This window comes from Anabrus simplex, chromosome 7 (genome assembly GCF_040414725.1).
Source record: "Anabrus simplex isolate iqAnaSimp1 chromosome 7, ASM4041472v1, whole genome shotgun sequence".
NCBI classification, from domain to species: Eukaryota; Metazoa; Arthropoda; class Insecta; order Orthoptera; family Tettigoniidae; genus Anabrus; species Anabrus simplex.
In genome coordinates this window covers 182,181,707-182,197,568 of record NC_090271.1, presented here as the reverse complement: position 1 = coordinate 182,197,568, position 15,862 = coordinate 182,181,707, and the positions used below count along the sequence as shown (strand labels likewise).

The 15,862-nt window shown below is 38.1% G+C and overlaps 1 protein-coding gene across 3 annotated transcripts in view; it reads right to left on the bottom strand.

Annotated features, from left to right (window-relative positions):
- mop (myopic) overlaps positions 1 to 15,862 on the bottom strand; it is a 310,174-nt gene that overhangs the window by 176,965 nt on the left and 117,347 nt on the right. For all 3 annotated transcript variants that reach the window (XM_067151489.2, XM_067151488.2, XM_067151487.2), the window contains exon 11: positions 4,604 to 4,803. In XM_067151489.2, the coding sequence (XP_067007590.2) occupies positions 4,604 to 4,803 (200 nt within the window). The remainder of the gene's footprint in view (positions 1 to 4,603; positions 4,804 to 15,862) is intronic.

The following is a 15,862-nucleotide window of genomic DNA, read 5'->3' as shown; positions in this document are numbered from 1 at the left end:
GATTCACAGTTGAAAACTTTCAAATGCCACGGAAGAAAACTATTTCCAAAATGACCAGGCGAGTTGGTCGTGCGGTTAGGGGTGCACAGCTGTGAGCTTGCATCTGGGAGATAGTGGGTTCGAACCCTACTGTTGCAGCCCTGAAGATAGTTTTCGGTGGTTTCCCATTTTCACACCAGGCAAATGTTGGGGCTGTAACTTAATTAAGGCCATGGCCGCTTCCTTCCCATCCTCACCATAAGACCTATCTGTGTTGGTGTAATTTAAAACAAATAGCAAAAAAAAAAAAAAAAAATTAAAAAAAATAATTACAAAACACATACCTGCACACTCTATAAAACCAAAAATCATGAGATTTTGATATGAAAATCAGGAAAAATCAGGAGATACTACTTGTTAAAACTGCTTATTCTACATGTCTTGCAAAATACAGGAGTACTATGGTATACAGTATATTATAGCACTTATTGTCCCAAAACCCGACTCTTGCTATTCGAGACTACAAGGCTAAAAAATTACACAACTCTATTCTTTCACAGGAAGTATTGAGTGAGATGATCAGTCTCTGATAAGCCATCCGAAAATAGTATGAATTCATGCTCCACATGCGTGAATCAGTCATGCACTTAGATGCCATTACTTAGCAAATGCACAGATTAATATATTGCATTACGCACCCGTGCGATTATGCGAAACACAATGCTATTTTTATCAAGTAATAAAATTCAGCAGAATTGTCTCCAAATGGCTCCTAAAATCACTACAAAAGTCACTAGTTGCTACCTTTGAAATTCTGTCACTAAATAACTAAAATAGACTCCAAACCTAGTGACTAGTCTCTAGAATCGGCTAGACTGATGTGAACGAACATGAACATAGCACGCGAGAACGATAGATTTACAATCGATATACAGATTTCAATAAACATCGCACATTACGTGTGCATTTCTCGTATTAATAAACGTCGATATTTCATTTGTATGATATAGATGTTGATTCCCAAAGGGAATCTGAAATATTTGTCCCGAATGAGTAAATTTATAATACCAATATAAATGGTCCGTTATTGGACATTATAAATTTTCCAGCTAACTCATTCTTGGTTGCCAGCGTTTCGTCCTCGTGTGCTAGGGTGGGCTCATCAGTTGGTACATAGCACACCTACCAATACGCTGGCTAGTGCATACCGTGGAGGCCACTGCGTAGGCTGCTTGGAGCCACCGGCAGTGCCAATGCACTAAGAGGCTTTGTCTCATTAAAAAATTGACGCCTGCTTGGCCATCAGATGATATAGATGTTGATTCCCAAAGGGCATCAATTTTTTAATGAGACAAAGTCTCTGACTGCCAGGCAGGCATCAATTTTTGGTAATGAGAAAGTCTCTCATAGTGCATTGGCACTGCCAGTGGATCCAAGTAGCCTATGTAGTGGCCTCCACGGTATGCACTAGCCATGCATCTTGGCACGTGTGCTATTTATCAACTGATGAGCCCAACTTAGCACACTGAGGCGAAACGCTGGCAACCAGGAATGAGTTAGCTGGAAAATTTATAATGTCCAATAACAAACCAACTGTATTGGTATTATAAATTTACTCATTCGGAATAAATATTTCAGGTTACCTACAGGAATCAATAAATCCATCGGGAGCCTCCCGCCTTAATCGGGAAATAATATAATAGAGTTTGAGGGATGTTTCACCATTCAACACAATGTAAAATATTTGAAATTTATTAAGTGAAGACCGTTTTCGACTCCCCTGGAGTCATCATCAGTTCTTGTAAATAATTAAATCAATGGAAATCTGATAATCATCATGCGGATTGGCTACATACATCTTCATAGGTTGACAAAAAATCATGACAAAATTATACACAATGGAAATTGCCTAAAATTCATATATTTTCGAGTAGACTGAAACAAGACCAACAGGTCTGTTCTTGTTCCACAAATACACGGCAGTGTTTTTAAACCAGAACAATAACTTTCTTAAAGTGCCAAGTATTTCGTGTCAATGTGTGCAGTTCATGTAAATGTGTATATTTCAACTAGTTCATATATTTTCTGGTAGATTGAAACAAGGCCAACAAGTCTGGTCTGTGTTTCACATACACTCGGCAGCATTTTAAAACCAAAACCAAGAACTTTCTTAAAATGCTAAGCGTTCTGGTCAATGTGAATGTAATTTGTCATTAGGTTTTATTTCAACTGGTTCACATGTTTTCAAGTTGATTGTAACAAGACTGACAGGTCTGTTTGGTGTTCTACAAACACACAACAGTATACTATTAACCCAGATCCAAGATCTTTCTTAATGTGCCGAGTGTTTCATGTCATGACAACTTATTGATAAGTATTTTACGCAATTGCCATTGTGTGTAAAATTTTGTCATGATATTTTGTCAACCTATGGAGATGTATGTAGGCAATCCCCATGATGATTGTTATCAGATTCCCATAGATTTAATTATCTACAAGAACTGATGATGACTCCAGGGGAGTCAAAACTTGTCTTCAATTAATAAATTTCAAATATTTTACATTGTGTTGAATGGTGGAACATCCCTCAAACTATTATATTAGTTATACGTCAACACAGAAATGAAAATCATAAATCAGGAAAGTTGGCAGAGATGAAAATGTATCCAACAAGGCACATTTACAGTATTCAAATAATGCACTTAGACAACTCACTAGCAAACATAACCTCACGCAACAAAAGAAAAAATGTGATTCCAAAGACGAGGAGAAATCTATGCTGGCTCCCCTGTGCAAGTGCTTTATTAATTGGATTCCTGTACTATACGTATTTTAGATGCCTTGTATTTGCATGGAATGTATCCAATGCCCTTAAAACACAGTGGCTAAACGAACATTCCTATGACGAGGGGAGGAAGTAGGAAAGTCTCTCCCTTCTATCTGCATTGCAAACACAGTACAGCGACTCTTGTATGGGTACGATTTCCCGTAATGGCACTCCTCTCGTAATTCAAAAATACCAACCCTTGCCGCGTCACAAAGTAGTCTAAGCTCCATTAATGCATGCTATCATCTTGATTCACAGTTTAAATCTTTCAAATGCCATGGAAAAAACTATTTCGAAAATGTATCCAACAAGGTGCATTTACATTATTCAAATAAAGCACTTGGAAAAATCAATGACAAACATAACCTCATGCAATGAAAGAAGAAAAACGAGATTCAAAGAGTAGGACAAATTATACTGGCTCTCCTGTGCAAGTGCCTTATTTCTTGGATTACTGCACTGTTTGCATTTTTAGTTGCCTTGTACTTGCACGGAAACATTGTGGCTTATCAGACTTTCCTATGATGAGGGGAGGAAGTCTTAATCGCTTCAGTCTGCATTGCAACACAGAACAGTGACCCTATCTCCTTTAAAACCATAAGTCCGTTTGATCTCTGCATTAAAAAAAAGAAGATGCAGTTTCATCGGCATTGACAATATTGTTTGGTGTGTGCAAATTGATTATAATTATGAACCACGCCGCTTTTTTCGTGCGAACTGTCGGCATCGCCAATGTTCGCAGATTCTGTTTCTCCGCACACGCCTGCTATATGATAATGTGGTGTTGCTTAAAATGCTTAATAGTAACGAATTGCAATTTCACTCAAAATTAGCAACTATGAAACACACTGTACTGTAGACGCATAGAAGCGAGTTAAAGTGCGGAAAGGTACCCCTGCACGTTCCCGAAGACACATTCTATCGTGATGCTGAGAAAATTTGGATTTAAATTACTCTGTAAAAGTTTTTTTTAAAATGTAAAGGCAGTTTTGAATTAAAAACCAATTTTTTTCACCCTTCAGCAATGTTGTTGGCCATGGGACTGGTTTATCCATCTCCAGGGGGTGACTTTTCATTCCAAAGGTAACTAAGCCCTGGACATCTACCTGGTCCAGGTCGTATGACAAGGGGAGGAAGTCTTAATCGCCTCAGTCTGCATTGCAACACAGAACAGTGACCTTATCTCCTTTAAAACCTCTGAAGAGACTTGGAAGTTGGCAGCTTTTATACCACTGATCACTCTGTTAGTTGCAATCTAATACCATACCCAGGATTGAAGATTATTTTTACGTTGCACCAACCCAGATAGGTCTTATGGCGAAGATGAGATAGGAAAGACCTAGGAATGGGAAGGAATCAGCCGTGGCCTTAAGGTACAGCCACAGCATTTGCCTAGTGTGAAAAATGGGAAACTACGGAAAAACCATCTTCAGGGCTGCCGACAGTGGGGTTTGGATTGAAGATAACTAAATCCATAGGATTGAAGATAAATAAATCCATTTAGAATTCCTGTGTGTTTGATAAGGCATTAGTACACTTATTATTATAATTATAATTATATATAATATAATATAATATAATATAATACAATATAATATAATATAATATAATTATATATTATAATTATAATAAGTACTACCATCAACAATAAGATGGCTTTGCTATTTTATAATGATTATCATTAGTACACTACTAAAAATTATATAACAGAATAGAAAGTGGTTATAATTACAGGATATGTTACTTTCTCAAGTCTGCTCAAAAGCAATGACAAAACATTTCAGAGTTACAACTTACATATCGCTGGTGTTTCTGCATCTCCTGATTGAAAATATTGTCCAGAGGCTCCGAAGTACGAGTCACCAACTGACGTGTGATGTCATCCTGGCAAGTTGACTCACGAAGTTGAGAAGCAAGCATGGCTCGTTGCCGTTTCATCTCCTCTACCTTATCCACCAAATGTTTCATTTCTTTTATAACTGCATCATCTTCCGGTACTAGAAAAAATGATAAGAAGAGGGGAAAAAAGAGCTATTATATGCAAACAAATTCTCATATATATAAGGTAGGGGGCCCATAGTTCATCCCCTTAGCAAATTTGGACTTGTAGAAATTCAGGAATGTTATGGATAAGTCTAAAAGTTGGTATATATATTACCGAATATATTCTCCACTTGTGGGTAAGTCGCAATGAAACTATTGTAACATAAATTAGTCAATATTTGACATAAACATGAACCCACTATCTCCTGAATGTAAGCTGACAGCTTTGTGACTCCAACCTCGCAATCACTTGCTTCATCAATATGTTTGAACTTTATAAACAAATCTATTATTTGACATAAAATTGTGAAGTCTTTTACACCATTAAAAAGCTAAAACAATGAGGAATGTGAAGGTGTTATGAAAATTTCCATATTCACTGGTATGAAAGTACAATCAGTTCCAGAATATACACCCTAGATTAGATAGATATTATTTTTCTCCAGACCTACAGTATACAAATACCCATTTGATCTGATAAATGAGAAAAATAACAATGTCCAGCCTATAGCCAGATTTAAACTACAATGATATGAACAACAGATACTGATAAATGGCCATGCACAACTCCTCACCGGAGATCCAATGGCCCTGGCACTGCGGCTGTAATGGCACACGTATTTACAAACAGGCAAATTTTTAAAATGGTAAATTATAATGGCAAGGTTAAATACAATAAAACAAACTAAAATGAAATGAAATGCACCACTGATAGGGGCAAAATTAAATGAAAATGAGCGACAGATGCTGGTAATCAGTTGACTTGACAATGTTGCGCAGCCGCTGGGGTTACGCAACATTAACCATGTCCCAGATTTGCCTGCCTGAGTAAGCTAGTCTGGAACACAATTCCACTCCTAGCAAACCCAGGCAAGATCACGTTTACTCCTGAGTGCGCTGAATTTTATGTTTACACAGGGCAGTCCTCTACCATGTCATTGCTCCACTTACTCAATCTGCTGCGCTGTACTATCTCTGTTACCACACAAGCACTGCACTATTTAGAGTTCCATATTACAATTAATAACAACTCTAGGTAATTCCAAAAAACACATACCCCTACTTACTATAATCACTCTCACACATGACCCCCAATTACCTTTCACCCCTAGCTTCTTCAACAACAACCACCATATAACATCACAAACCAATTTTACCATTCTCAATCTCTGCCTTAAATCACACTACACTAGCCTCTATAATTTTCTCCATCCACACCTACCTAATACCACACTTGCTGTTCTATTTACTCTAATACCATATGCTTTTATCTAATACATCTGTTCTAATAATTACACTACGAACATCAAATACCAACTATCATTACACCAATTAACCACTTTTCTTAGCCTCATACCACCATAAACTCTCCAAGCTCATACCTCCCCCTCGTCTCTTATTCATCAACTTACTATGCATACCAAACACATACCACGCACAAATAGCATCCAACACGTACATCTATCATTACGCCAATTATTCACTCCTCAACCTTCAATTACTTTCACGCTTTCATCATCAATACACCAAATACTCACTTTTCTCAACTTTATACTACCATATTCATCAATTCATTACTCATACCAAACACAGTTCTTTTCTCAACCTTATACTACCATATTCATCAATTCATTACTCATACCAAACACAGTTCACCTACGAATAACATAAGATTACCATACTTCACTCCTAAATCCAATAAACAACTCGCTAATTACTTTTCCAAATCTCCTTCGCACTTTTAAACTCCCTAATCTCATACCTCACCTTTTGCCTCTTATTCATACATCATACCAAACACAGATTAACATACAATTAACATCAACTATCATTACACCAATTAACCACTTTTTCCAGCCTTATACCACCCTAAACAAATCTTGAAACAAATAACACTATCAAATAGTAACCCACTAATTACTTATCCAAATTACTCACCAAATACTCACTTCTCTCAATCTTATACCACCACCTTCATCAATTCACTATTCATACCAAACACAATTCACATACAAATAGCATAAAATTACCATACTTCGCTCCTAAATCCAATAAACAACTCACGAATAACATAAAATTGCCATACTTCACTCCTAAATCCAATAAACAACTCACTAATTATTTTTCCAAATCTCTTCCGCGCTTTCAAACTCTCGAATCCCATACCTCCTATTCGCCTCTTATTCGTACATCATGCCAAACACAGATTCACATACCATTAGCATCAACTATCATTACACCAATTAACCACTTTTTCCAGCCTTATACCACCATAAACAAACCTCCAAACAAATAACATTACCAGATAACCCATTAATTACTTTCCCAAATTACACACCAAATACTCACTTCTCTCAACCTTATACCACCATATTCATCAATTCACCATTCATACCAAACGCAGATCACATACAAATGGCATAAAATTACCATACTTCACTCCTATACCCAATAAACAACTCACTAATTACTTTTCCAAATTTCCTTAGAACTTTCAAACACTAATTTCATACCTCAAATTTGCCTCTTGTTCCTACATCATACCAAACACTGATTCACATACATTTAACATAAAATAACCATAGCCCATTTCACAAAGAGACCATTCTCACCCCTTTTGTTGTCACCCTACCTTCTGTAACAATTTTCTTACTTCTTACTAGCTTTATTAGCGTTTTTACTTCTTGTAACAACACCCTTCTCATTTCCACCAATTCCCAACATGTCTCTTAAGCTTCTACACCTTCCTTCGTTTATACTTCCTTCATCCCTTAAACTTCTGCTCCAACCTTCCTTCCAGCGCCGCTCTATTCTCTTTCAGGTTGCCTCTGCACGTTACCTTTCTCTCTGGGCCGCCATTTCTTCACTGTTACCACTCTGCTGACTTCCTTTGCTTCTAGCTGTGACTGTGTTTGTGTCCCTAGGCCTACCTACTCTCGCCCCATTATCCACTGCTCCTTCCTTATCGGAGTATATAATCGCACTTTCACTTGGCACCTCTCCCTGTCTCTCTTCGCACAGCACACTGATACTTTCGGTATTTACATTTCTACCATCCCTATCTTTTCCAATATCACTATCTTTCACTTGCCTATCTTCACCACTACTCACTACACTTCTGTTACTTCGTCTTGTTTCATCTTCATTTCTAGGTCCATCAATCTATTCACAGACCAGATTCTACTCCAGCTGCTGCTTGACACCACTAGTTCCTGTCCTCTGATGATTGTTCTCAGCCCTTGATATCTAGCTCGTATCATATGTTTTCTATGAATTTTTTCGTTCTTAATCGCTTAATTCCCATGTCCCTCTTGATCTGTATTTTTTCCCCTCTGCATGTTACCCGCATTGCCTACCACAATATCAGCCATCAACGTAGAAAACAGTTGTACTTTGATAGGCCTGTTGCCTCCAATTCTTCCCACTCTCTGCACATCGTCTATGTCCGCTTCACTAAAACTGATTTTCATTATCCCCTGAATTAGGTCCACTACTTTATAAATTGTAAGCACTTTATCCTCGCTCTTCTCCTCCCCAGGCATGCCACATATAAATAGGCATTTCTTTCTACGATTTAGAGTGTTCGCTTCCACTTCTGTTTTCAGTTTCAGCGTCTCCTCTTCTAATCGTCCTATTTTCTCCCTTAATGCTGCAACTTCTTCGGCATTTTTCCTCACTTGCGATTCTGTCTCTTCTGCCCTTTCTCGGAACCATCCCTTCATTTTTCAAACTCCCTCGTTTGCTCTTGAATCATATTTTTGAGTTGCTCAAAGGGGCAGACTTCTACAACCACCTCTTTTACAACTCTTGATTGCTTCCATGTCTTCCCAGCTCATATTTCCACTGGAAGTCGGACCTGGGTTCAGCTTTACCCCCCCCCCCCCCACAATCCATAACATTATCATAATCACCGCTGCTGATAGCATTAATTCTCCTTTTGTTTCCATTTCTATTTTACACCCTCTTGTCTTCACTTCTTCTTTCTTCCCTGCCATCCTCCTATGATCGCCCTGTATTGCTCCACACCAATCATTTTCTGTAAACTCCTCACTACCTTCCTGCACTTAGCACCTACACTCCCTTCTCCCGCTCCAGGGACCCTCTGCTCAATACGTCTGCACTCGTCAGTGGCTCAAGCTGAACTGTATAAACCCTAAATTAAAAATAAATCAAAATTAGAAAATATGTACAATAACAAATAGCCTCCATGGCTCAAGCGGCAGCGTGCTGGCTTCTCTCTTCTGAGTTAAGCGGATCAAATCCCGGTCACTCCATGTGAGATTTGTGTTGGACAAAGTTGAGGCGGGACAGGTTTTCCACCAGATACTCTGGTTTTCCCTGTCATCTTTCATTCCAGCAATACATTCCAATATCATTTTATTTCTCCTGTCAAGTCATGAATCACTGCTCCCGAGGAGTGTGACAGGCTTTGGCAGCCAGCACAGTTCCTATCCTCATCGCTACATAGGGGCTTCATTCATTCCATTCTTGACCCAGTCAAATGACTGGAAACAGGCTGTGTACTTTTTCACGTACACAAACATTAAGCATACTAAAAATAAAAATTAAATAAACCGAGATAAGTTTTACAAAATGTTGGTAATGTATCCGAAATGCATTATACAAAGTTTCAGCTATCTAAGAACAATATCTTTCAAAATATGGGAGGAAATGTAGTAGTATATGATCACTACCACTAATCCTTCAAGATAAAAATACCATGTTTTGGGTATAATGTATTGGAATGATTTATAGAATGTCTGATCCTCAACCCACTGTTCACCTTTTCAACTACCCATTATGGCATTGATGACCCCCCCCCCCCCCCCACACACACACACACACACACACACACACACACACACACACAAACTGCTGCCTGCTTTCCCCAGCCTAGTAACACGCACCCTGCCTCGGCAGAGGACACCTCTCGCGGTCCCCCCATCATACTCAGATACCCCGGCATATAGTTTAAAATCTCTTATTACAGAACGAAGCATCGGAAAACCATTTTGCAATAGCCCATATCTTACTCCAAATCTTGCAGTGTGCATTTTCCATGTCTTGATATTGTTAGAATGCTTTGGGACAAAGTCTGAGTTTGATAAACTAGAAGTTTAAGATTGAAATTAATAATAATAATAATAATAATAATAATAATAATAATAATAATAATAATAATAATAATAATAATAATAATAATTGGTGTAGGGATGTGGCGAACCCATTGCCCAGTGGGAAACCACTGCAATCAGCCACCCGAGTTATTGGCGGGAAAACCATAACGATTTGGGTAAGAAGGAAATGCCTGCCCGCAGCCGGAGAACATCTTGAGGCCCTCCAGGGCTAACAACCTTGGTTGTATTCAGAATGAGCAATTTGCTCCAAGCTAAGCTAAAGCTTCTCAATCATGATGATAAAACAAAGACATGAAGTTAATACTCCAGGTGGCAACTTTTCAAAGAAATCCACCGTCGCCGACAAGCGACGCATGCATCCAGTTCGGATTCTGGGAGGGGGGTTGCAACATCATGCTAAAGACAAGTCGGAACATCTTGGAAATCCTGAACAGTCACGAAAGCTGAAACCCATATCTAACTTTTTTTGGCAACGTTCAACATAAACAGTCTAATACAAACTGGTAAGATGAAACAGCTGACCAATGCAATCCACGAAAATAAAATCACAGTAATGGCTCTACAAGAAACTCGCTTCACTGATGAAGATACATTTGAGTCTGAAGGGTATGGTTCTTGAAGAGCAGATCCCAAAGGAAAGTAATGAAAAACACCCCTATCTTCGGTACAGCTTTTGCTGTCAACACCAGAATCCTTAGGTCAGTCTCAAATTTTGAAGCCGTTAATGATAGGTTATGCCTACTATCCCTGTGTTGTGCAAATAAAACATATACGCTAGTCAATGCACATGCTCCAACTAATGAGCAAAACAAAAAAGATCTGGAAGGCACAGATAGATTCTGGAACGTCCTGGATGCCAGACTAGCGAAAATCCCAAAACACCACGCCAAGATCCTAATGGGTGATTTTAATGCACAGGTAAGACGTGAACAGAAACACAGGAAAGTTGCTGGGCTCTACCCAGCACACAAAAGAACCAACAAGAATGGAGAACGCCTCGAACTATGTGATAACCCAACCTCCAACTGATGTCAACACACTTTAGTCACTTACCGAGAAAACAGATGACATGGAGTTGCCCAAACAAAGCAATAGGAGAATTCCAAATAGACCATGTTGCTATATCTCAGAGATACAGTCCGGAAATCATGAACGTTATGGTAAAAAAGGGAATAAACAGAGACTCAGATCACAACGTATCAGTAATCAAGTTTCGGCCAATCCCTCTCAACAAAAATAAGAACGAACCTACCATAACTTGCTTTGACACAAAAAAGCTAAGAGAAAGAGAGAATGAATTCAAAGAACTTGCCCAACCAGTGAAAAAAGACTTCAACAGCACGAGAAAGCAGATGATACAAGCTGCAAAAGGAGTTGCCGAAATCAAGAAGAGGAAGAAGCACATGTGGTGAAACGATAACTGCGAGAAAACATAGGGGATCGTCTGAATGCCTGGAGAAAGTATTACACCTCGAAAAAAGAATAAGATTGGAAGATGTACAAAACACGACAAGCACAAACAGCAAAAATAATGCGCAGAAAGAAACGCAAGTATGAAAAGGAACTACTGGACAAGATTGAGCAAGACTTTCATAGAGGTGAGACCTGTGAATACTTCAGAAATTTTAAAAAGAAGGTACAAGGATACAAGGCACCTTCCCTTTGCTTTCTAAGGAAAGATGGAACCCTTGCAACATCAAATGAAGACAACTGCGAAATCTTAGCTAAGTATTTTAACGACCTTCTAAACTGTGAAAAACCAGCCAACCCCATCAAAATAAACAAACCAGTGAGCCAGAACCTGCCATCTTCTCCACCAAATCGCGATGAAATCAAACGCCACATAAAGAGACTGAAAAATAACAAGGCTCCTGGTGAAGACTCCATGATTGCGGAACTGTGGAAACATGCCCCGGAATAAGCAATTTGACATCCTACACCAAACCATTGTAGATATATGGGAAAAAGAACAACTACCAGAGGACTGGAAACTAGCCTTGATCCATCCTTTACACAAGAAAGGAAATATAAGAGATGTGAACAATTACCGTGGAATTTATCTTCTGTCAGTAGCCTACAAGATCCTGTCACTATCCATCCTTGAAAGACTAGAACAGCAAGTTGAACACAAACTCGGGGAATACCAAGCAGGTTTTCGGAAAGGCCGATCAAGTGCAGAACAAATACTTAACCTAAAAACCATAATAAGATACCATATGCTGAGCGGTCGAACCTATGAATCTACATTTGTAGAAAAGCATACGACTCCATCGACCGTGATAACACCCTTGCAGAAATGGGAGTCGATGAGAAACTGCTGGCGATAATACGGGCAACACTAACTAATACAAAATCCAAAGTAAAATTCCAAGGATGTCTCTCTGAACCCTTTGAGATCAAGACAGGCGTTTGACAGGGAGATGGGCTATCACCTCTTTTGTTCAACTGCCTACTTGAGAAGGTAATACAGGAGTGGCGAAAGACGTTGAAAGAAAGAAACCTTTATAAACCCGTAAGGATTGGGAGAAAGAAAATGGAGTGGAAATAGATTGCTTAGCGTTCGCTGATGATATAGCCCTTATGACAGAAAATTTTAAAAATGCAACAGAACAGATCAATGTGTTGAAGTAGCAGAACAAACAGGTTTACAAATTTCCTTTCAAAAGACGGAAGTAATGTCAAATATCAAAAATGATACGGCACAACTAAACACCAAATATGGAACGATAAACCGTGTTAGTAAATTTAAATACCTTGGGGAATAGATTCAGCAAAATAGACTTGACAAAGAGACCATAGCAGCAAGAATCAAGAAAATGGAAGTCACTTTCCAAACCACCCACAATATATACAACAAAAAGTGTTCCCTGAACACAAAAATTCGTCACTACAACACTGTCATCAAACCAGTATCGCTGTATACATCTGAATGCCTTATCCTGTCTGAGAAATGTTTGCTTGTTTAGAGAGGAAAGAAAGAAAGATCCTACAGACCATACTTGGTCCAAACTACAAAAATGGCATCTACATTAGAAAATCCAGGCAAGAAATATACTCTTAGATAGAGAAGATCACGGACACAATGCGTAAAGGCAGAGTTCGCTTCTATGGTCATATACAACGGATGATCGACTCTCGGCGGATGAAACGTATCTTCGGTATATTTGACTCAAAACCAAAAAAGGCAATGCCATGGTATGTTAATGTCAAGAAAGATCTTAAAGAACTGGGCCTACAAGCAGAAGATGCACAAGACCGAAATCTTTTCAGAGCAGCCATCAAGACTTATGGGACTTTCCGGGATGAAAAGCGCGCAACTGGTGCTAAATGGACAGAAGAACATCGTGCTAAACACAGTGAGCTAATGAAGACGATGTGGATCAATCGAAAAACGAACAAATGCCAGAATGTAAAGAGAGGCTTATCGTGGTCCCTAGTTGGCCGATTAGCGAAGTTGAATGAATGAATAATAATAATAATAATAATAATAATAATAATAATAATAATAATAATAATAATAATAACAATAATAATGAAACACTTATAACAGAGGTAGGCAGTGGAAAACAAGCCCAGAGGGATCCGGGATGTAAAGGGCTGGTAGCAATGTGTACAATTAAAGGAAAGACAGTTTCAATATTAATAACAACAATCTTTACTTCAATAAATATGTATGTGTGTACATCACCAACCAGTGGGGTACAAAAAAATAACGTAAATAATTCTAATGGGAATTTGAGAAAAAATTTCACAAGTGACGTTGAGGCAAGATATTTAGTGAATAGATCACAAAAGAAGTTGTAGTGTAAATAGTTGATCTAGTTCGCTACATGTACAAAGACTAATGCCAATATCGTTTACAAAGAATAATCTACCAGGAGAATATATAGAACAATGGAATAAGGAGTATGTAAGTTTAAGTAAACAACCCTAATCAAGAAGATAGACTATGACATTAATCAGCATAGACAAAGGTTGCTAAATTCTTATACAAGTGTTCTTAAATCTACAGTATGTCCAATGAATTATACAAAATTTGATCAAGAAATAGGGTAGAATGAGAGATGGGGCAGGGATGAGGGAAACCGAGAGACACGACCGGTAAGAGAAAGTTCTCATTAGATGCACAGGGAATAACTGCAAACGTGCAAAGATTAGAATTATGCTTGAAAGGTAGAAGTAGTTCGAATGCACTGAAAAGTGTACGTCCAAGCGTGCTTTAAAAAATCTGTAGCCCATGACAAAGAATGGGATTTAGTGCTCTGTAACTTGGTGACTCCCAAAGATGAATGGAAAGATATGTTACACAATGTGATCTGTATGCCTGACCTGAAGAACACCAGCGGTCGATGGGAGCAGAGAACTAGCTCTGTCTATGTTATGCGCTCGCACATCCAGTGGGGAATGGCCTCTCATTCAACCTGGTGAGTTAAGCCGGGTGACAGTATTTATTTATATGATCTAATCTTAATTCTAGAAGGTGCGAGACAGAGTTGACGTCAGGGGAGCGGGAGAGTTAGCTGATTGTCCAAGATGGCAGTCAGTAAGTGCAAAACAAGGCCGGCAGAAGGTCGATGAATACAATAATATGCCTTCTTGAAATCAAGAGATGTTATTACTATAGCCTTGTTTTATTTTCTGTAGTACGACATCATTAATTTGTCCAAGAGATAATCTTCTATAATTATCTGGAATATTGTGAAGTAGGTGTATTGTGGCCATTGTCCAATTTTTGAGAAATTATTCGGTAATCCAAATTTTTGTTAAAGCCATGTATAAGGAAACCCAAAACATGTTACTTGAATATTTCCACATCTGTAGGAAAAAAAAAAGCATGGTCTTTTCCACATGCCTTATAGTTTTAAAATTCTTTTAGGGCATTTTAATAATTCTTGAAGTGTTGGAGGGTCTATGTTGTTATATTTTTTATGGGGGTATTTATATTAATTTGTAATAGTTCCTTAGGTTCTTCACAATTCCAAAGTTTATTGAATGCTTTTGTCATAATCTCAGTATTTTCACTATTATTCTGTGCCATGTTTTCATCTTTATCTTTCAACATTAATTTAGAAGTGTCATATTTCTGTAATTGTCTTCCAAAAATTTTTAGAATTGGCGTTATGATAATTAACTTCTATACATATTGTTATGAAATTCTCTCTTAATTCTTATAATATTTTGTGGGAATTTCTTCCTGACATTTTTTAGATTGATAGCATTTTCTTCTGTTTTGTGGGTTTGGAACTTCAACCAAGCCTGATAAATTCTGACACACTCCTTTGTTCACCAGGCATTTCATTTTTGCTTTTTGTTTTTTTTTTGTTGCAAGGGTTTAACACGTTGAGTGCCAGACCGAATTTAATAGAATTGCCATCTAGTGCCGTGAGCTAATAACATCGAGTTACTCCCTGGTGCCAAAACGTTCACAGGCTTAACCAAGCAAATGATCGCTGAAATTAGGATGTATTTATGACATATTACGTTAACTTATGTATATCAGGTAAAATAATGCGACCCCATATGGGGTCGTATTGGTCATTACGAATTGTACACATACACGCACCCCCATATGGGGTCGTACTTATACGGTAGTTACTGTACCGACACTCGGTCATACTTACATTTTCCTTTGCAGGGACGCGTTATATGCTGTTGATTTTGATAGATATGTTAGCTTATTCATACTGGAGCCGTAAAAATGTGCGATCCCCGATTTTAGGTCAGGAAATATTTGTAAATGACGATCTTCCGATTTTAGGTTAGGAAATTTTCGTATAAAATGTTGTTATATAAAGTAGTGAAAATCATGTGAATTTCGTAAATTAGGATTAACAGAACAATATTGTAAGAAGAATTAGTAGTTACGGAATATTGA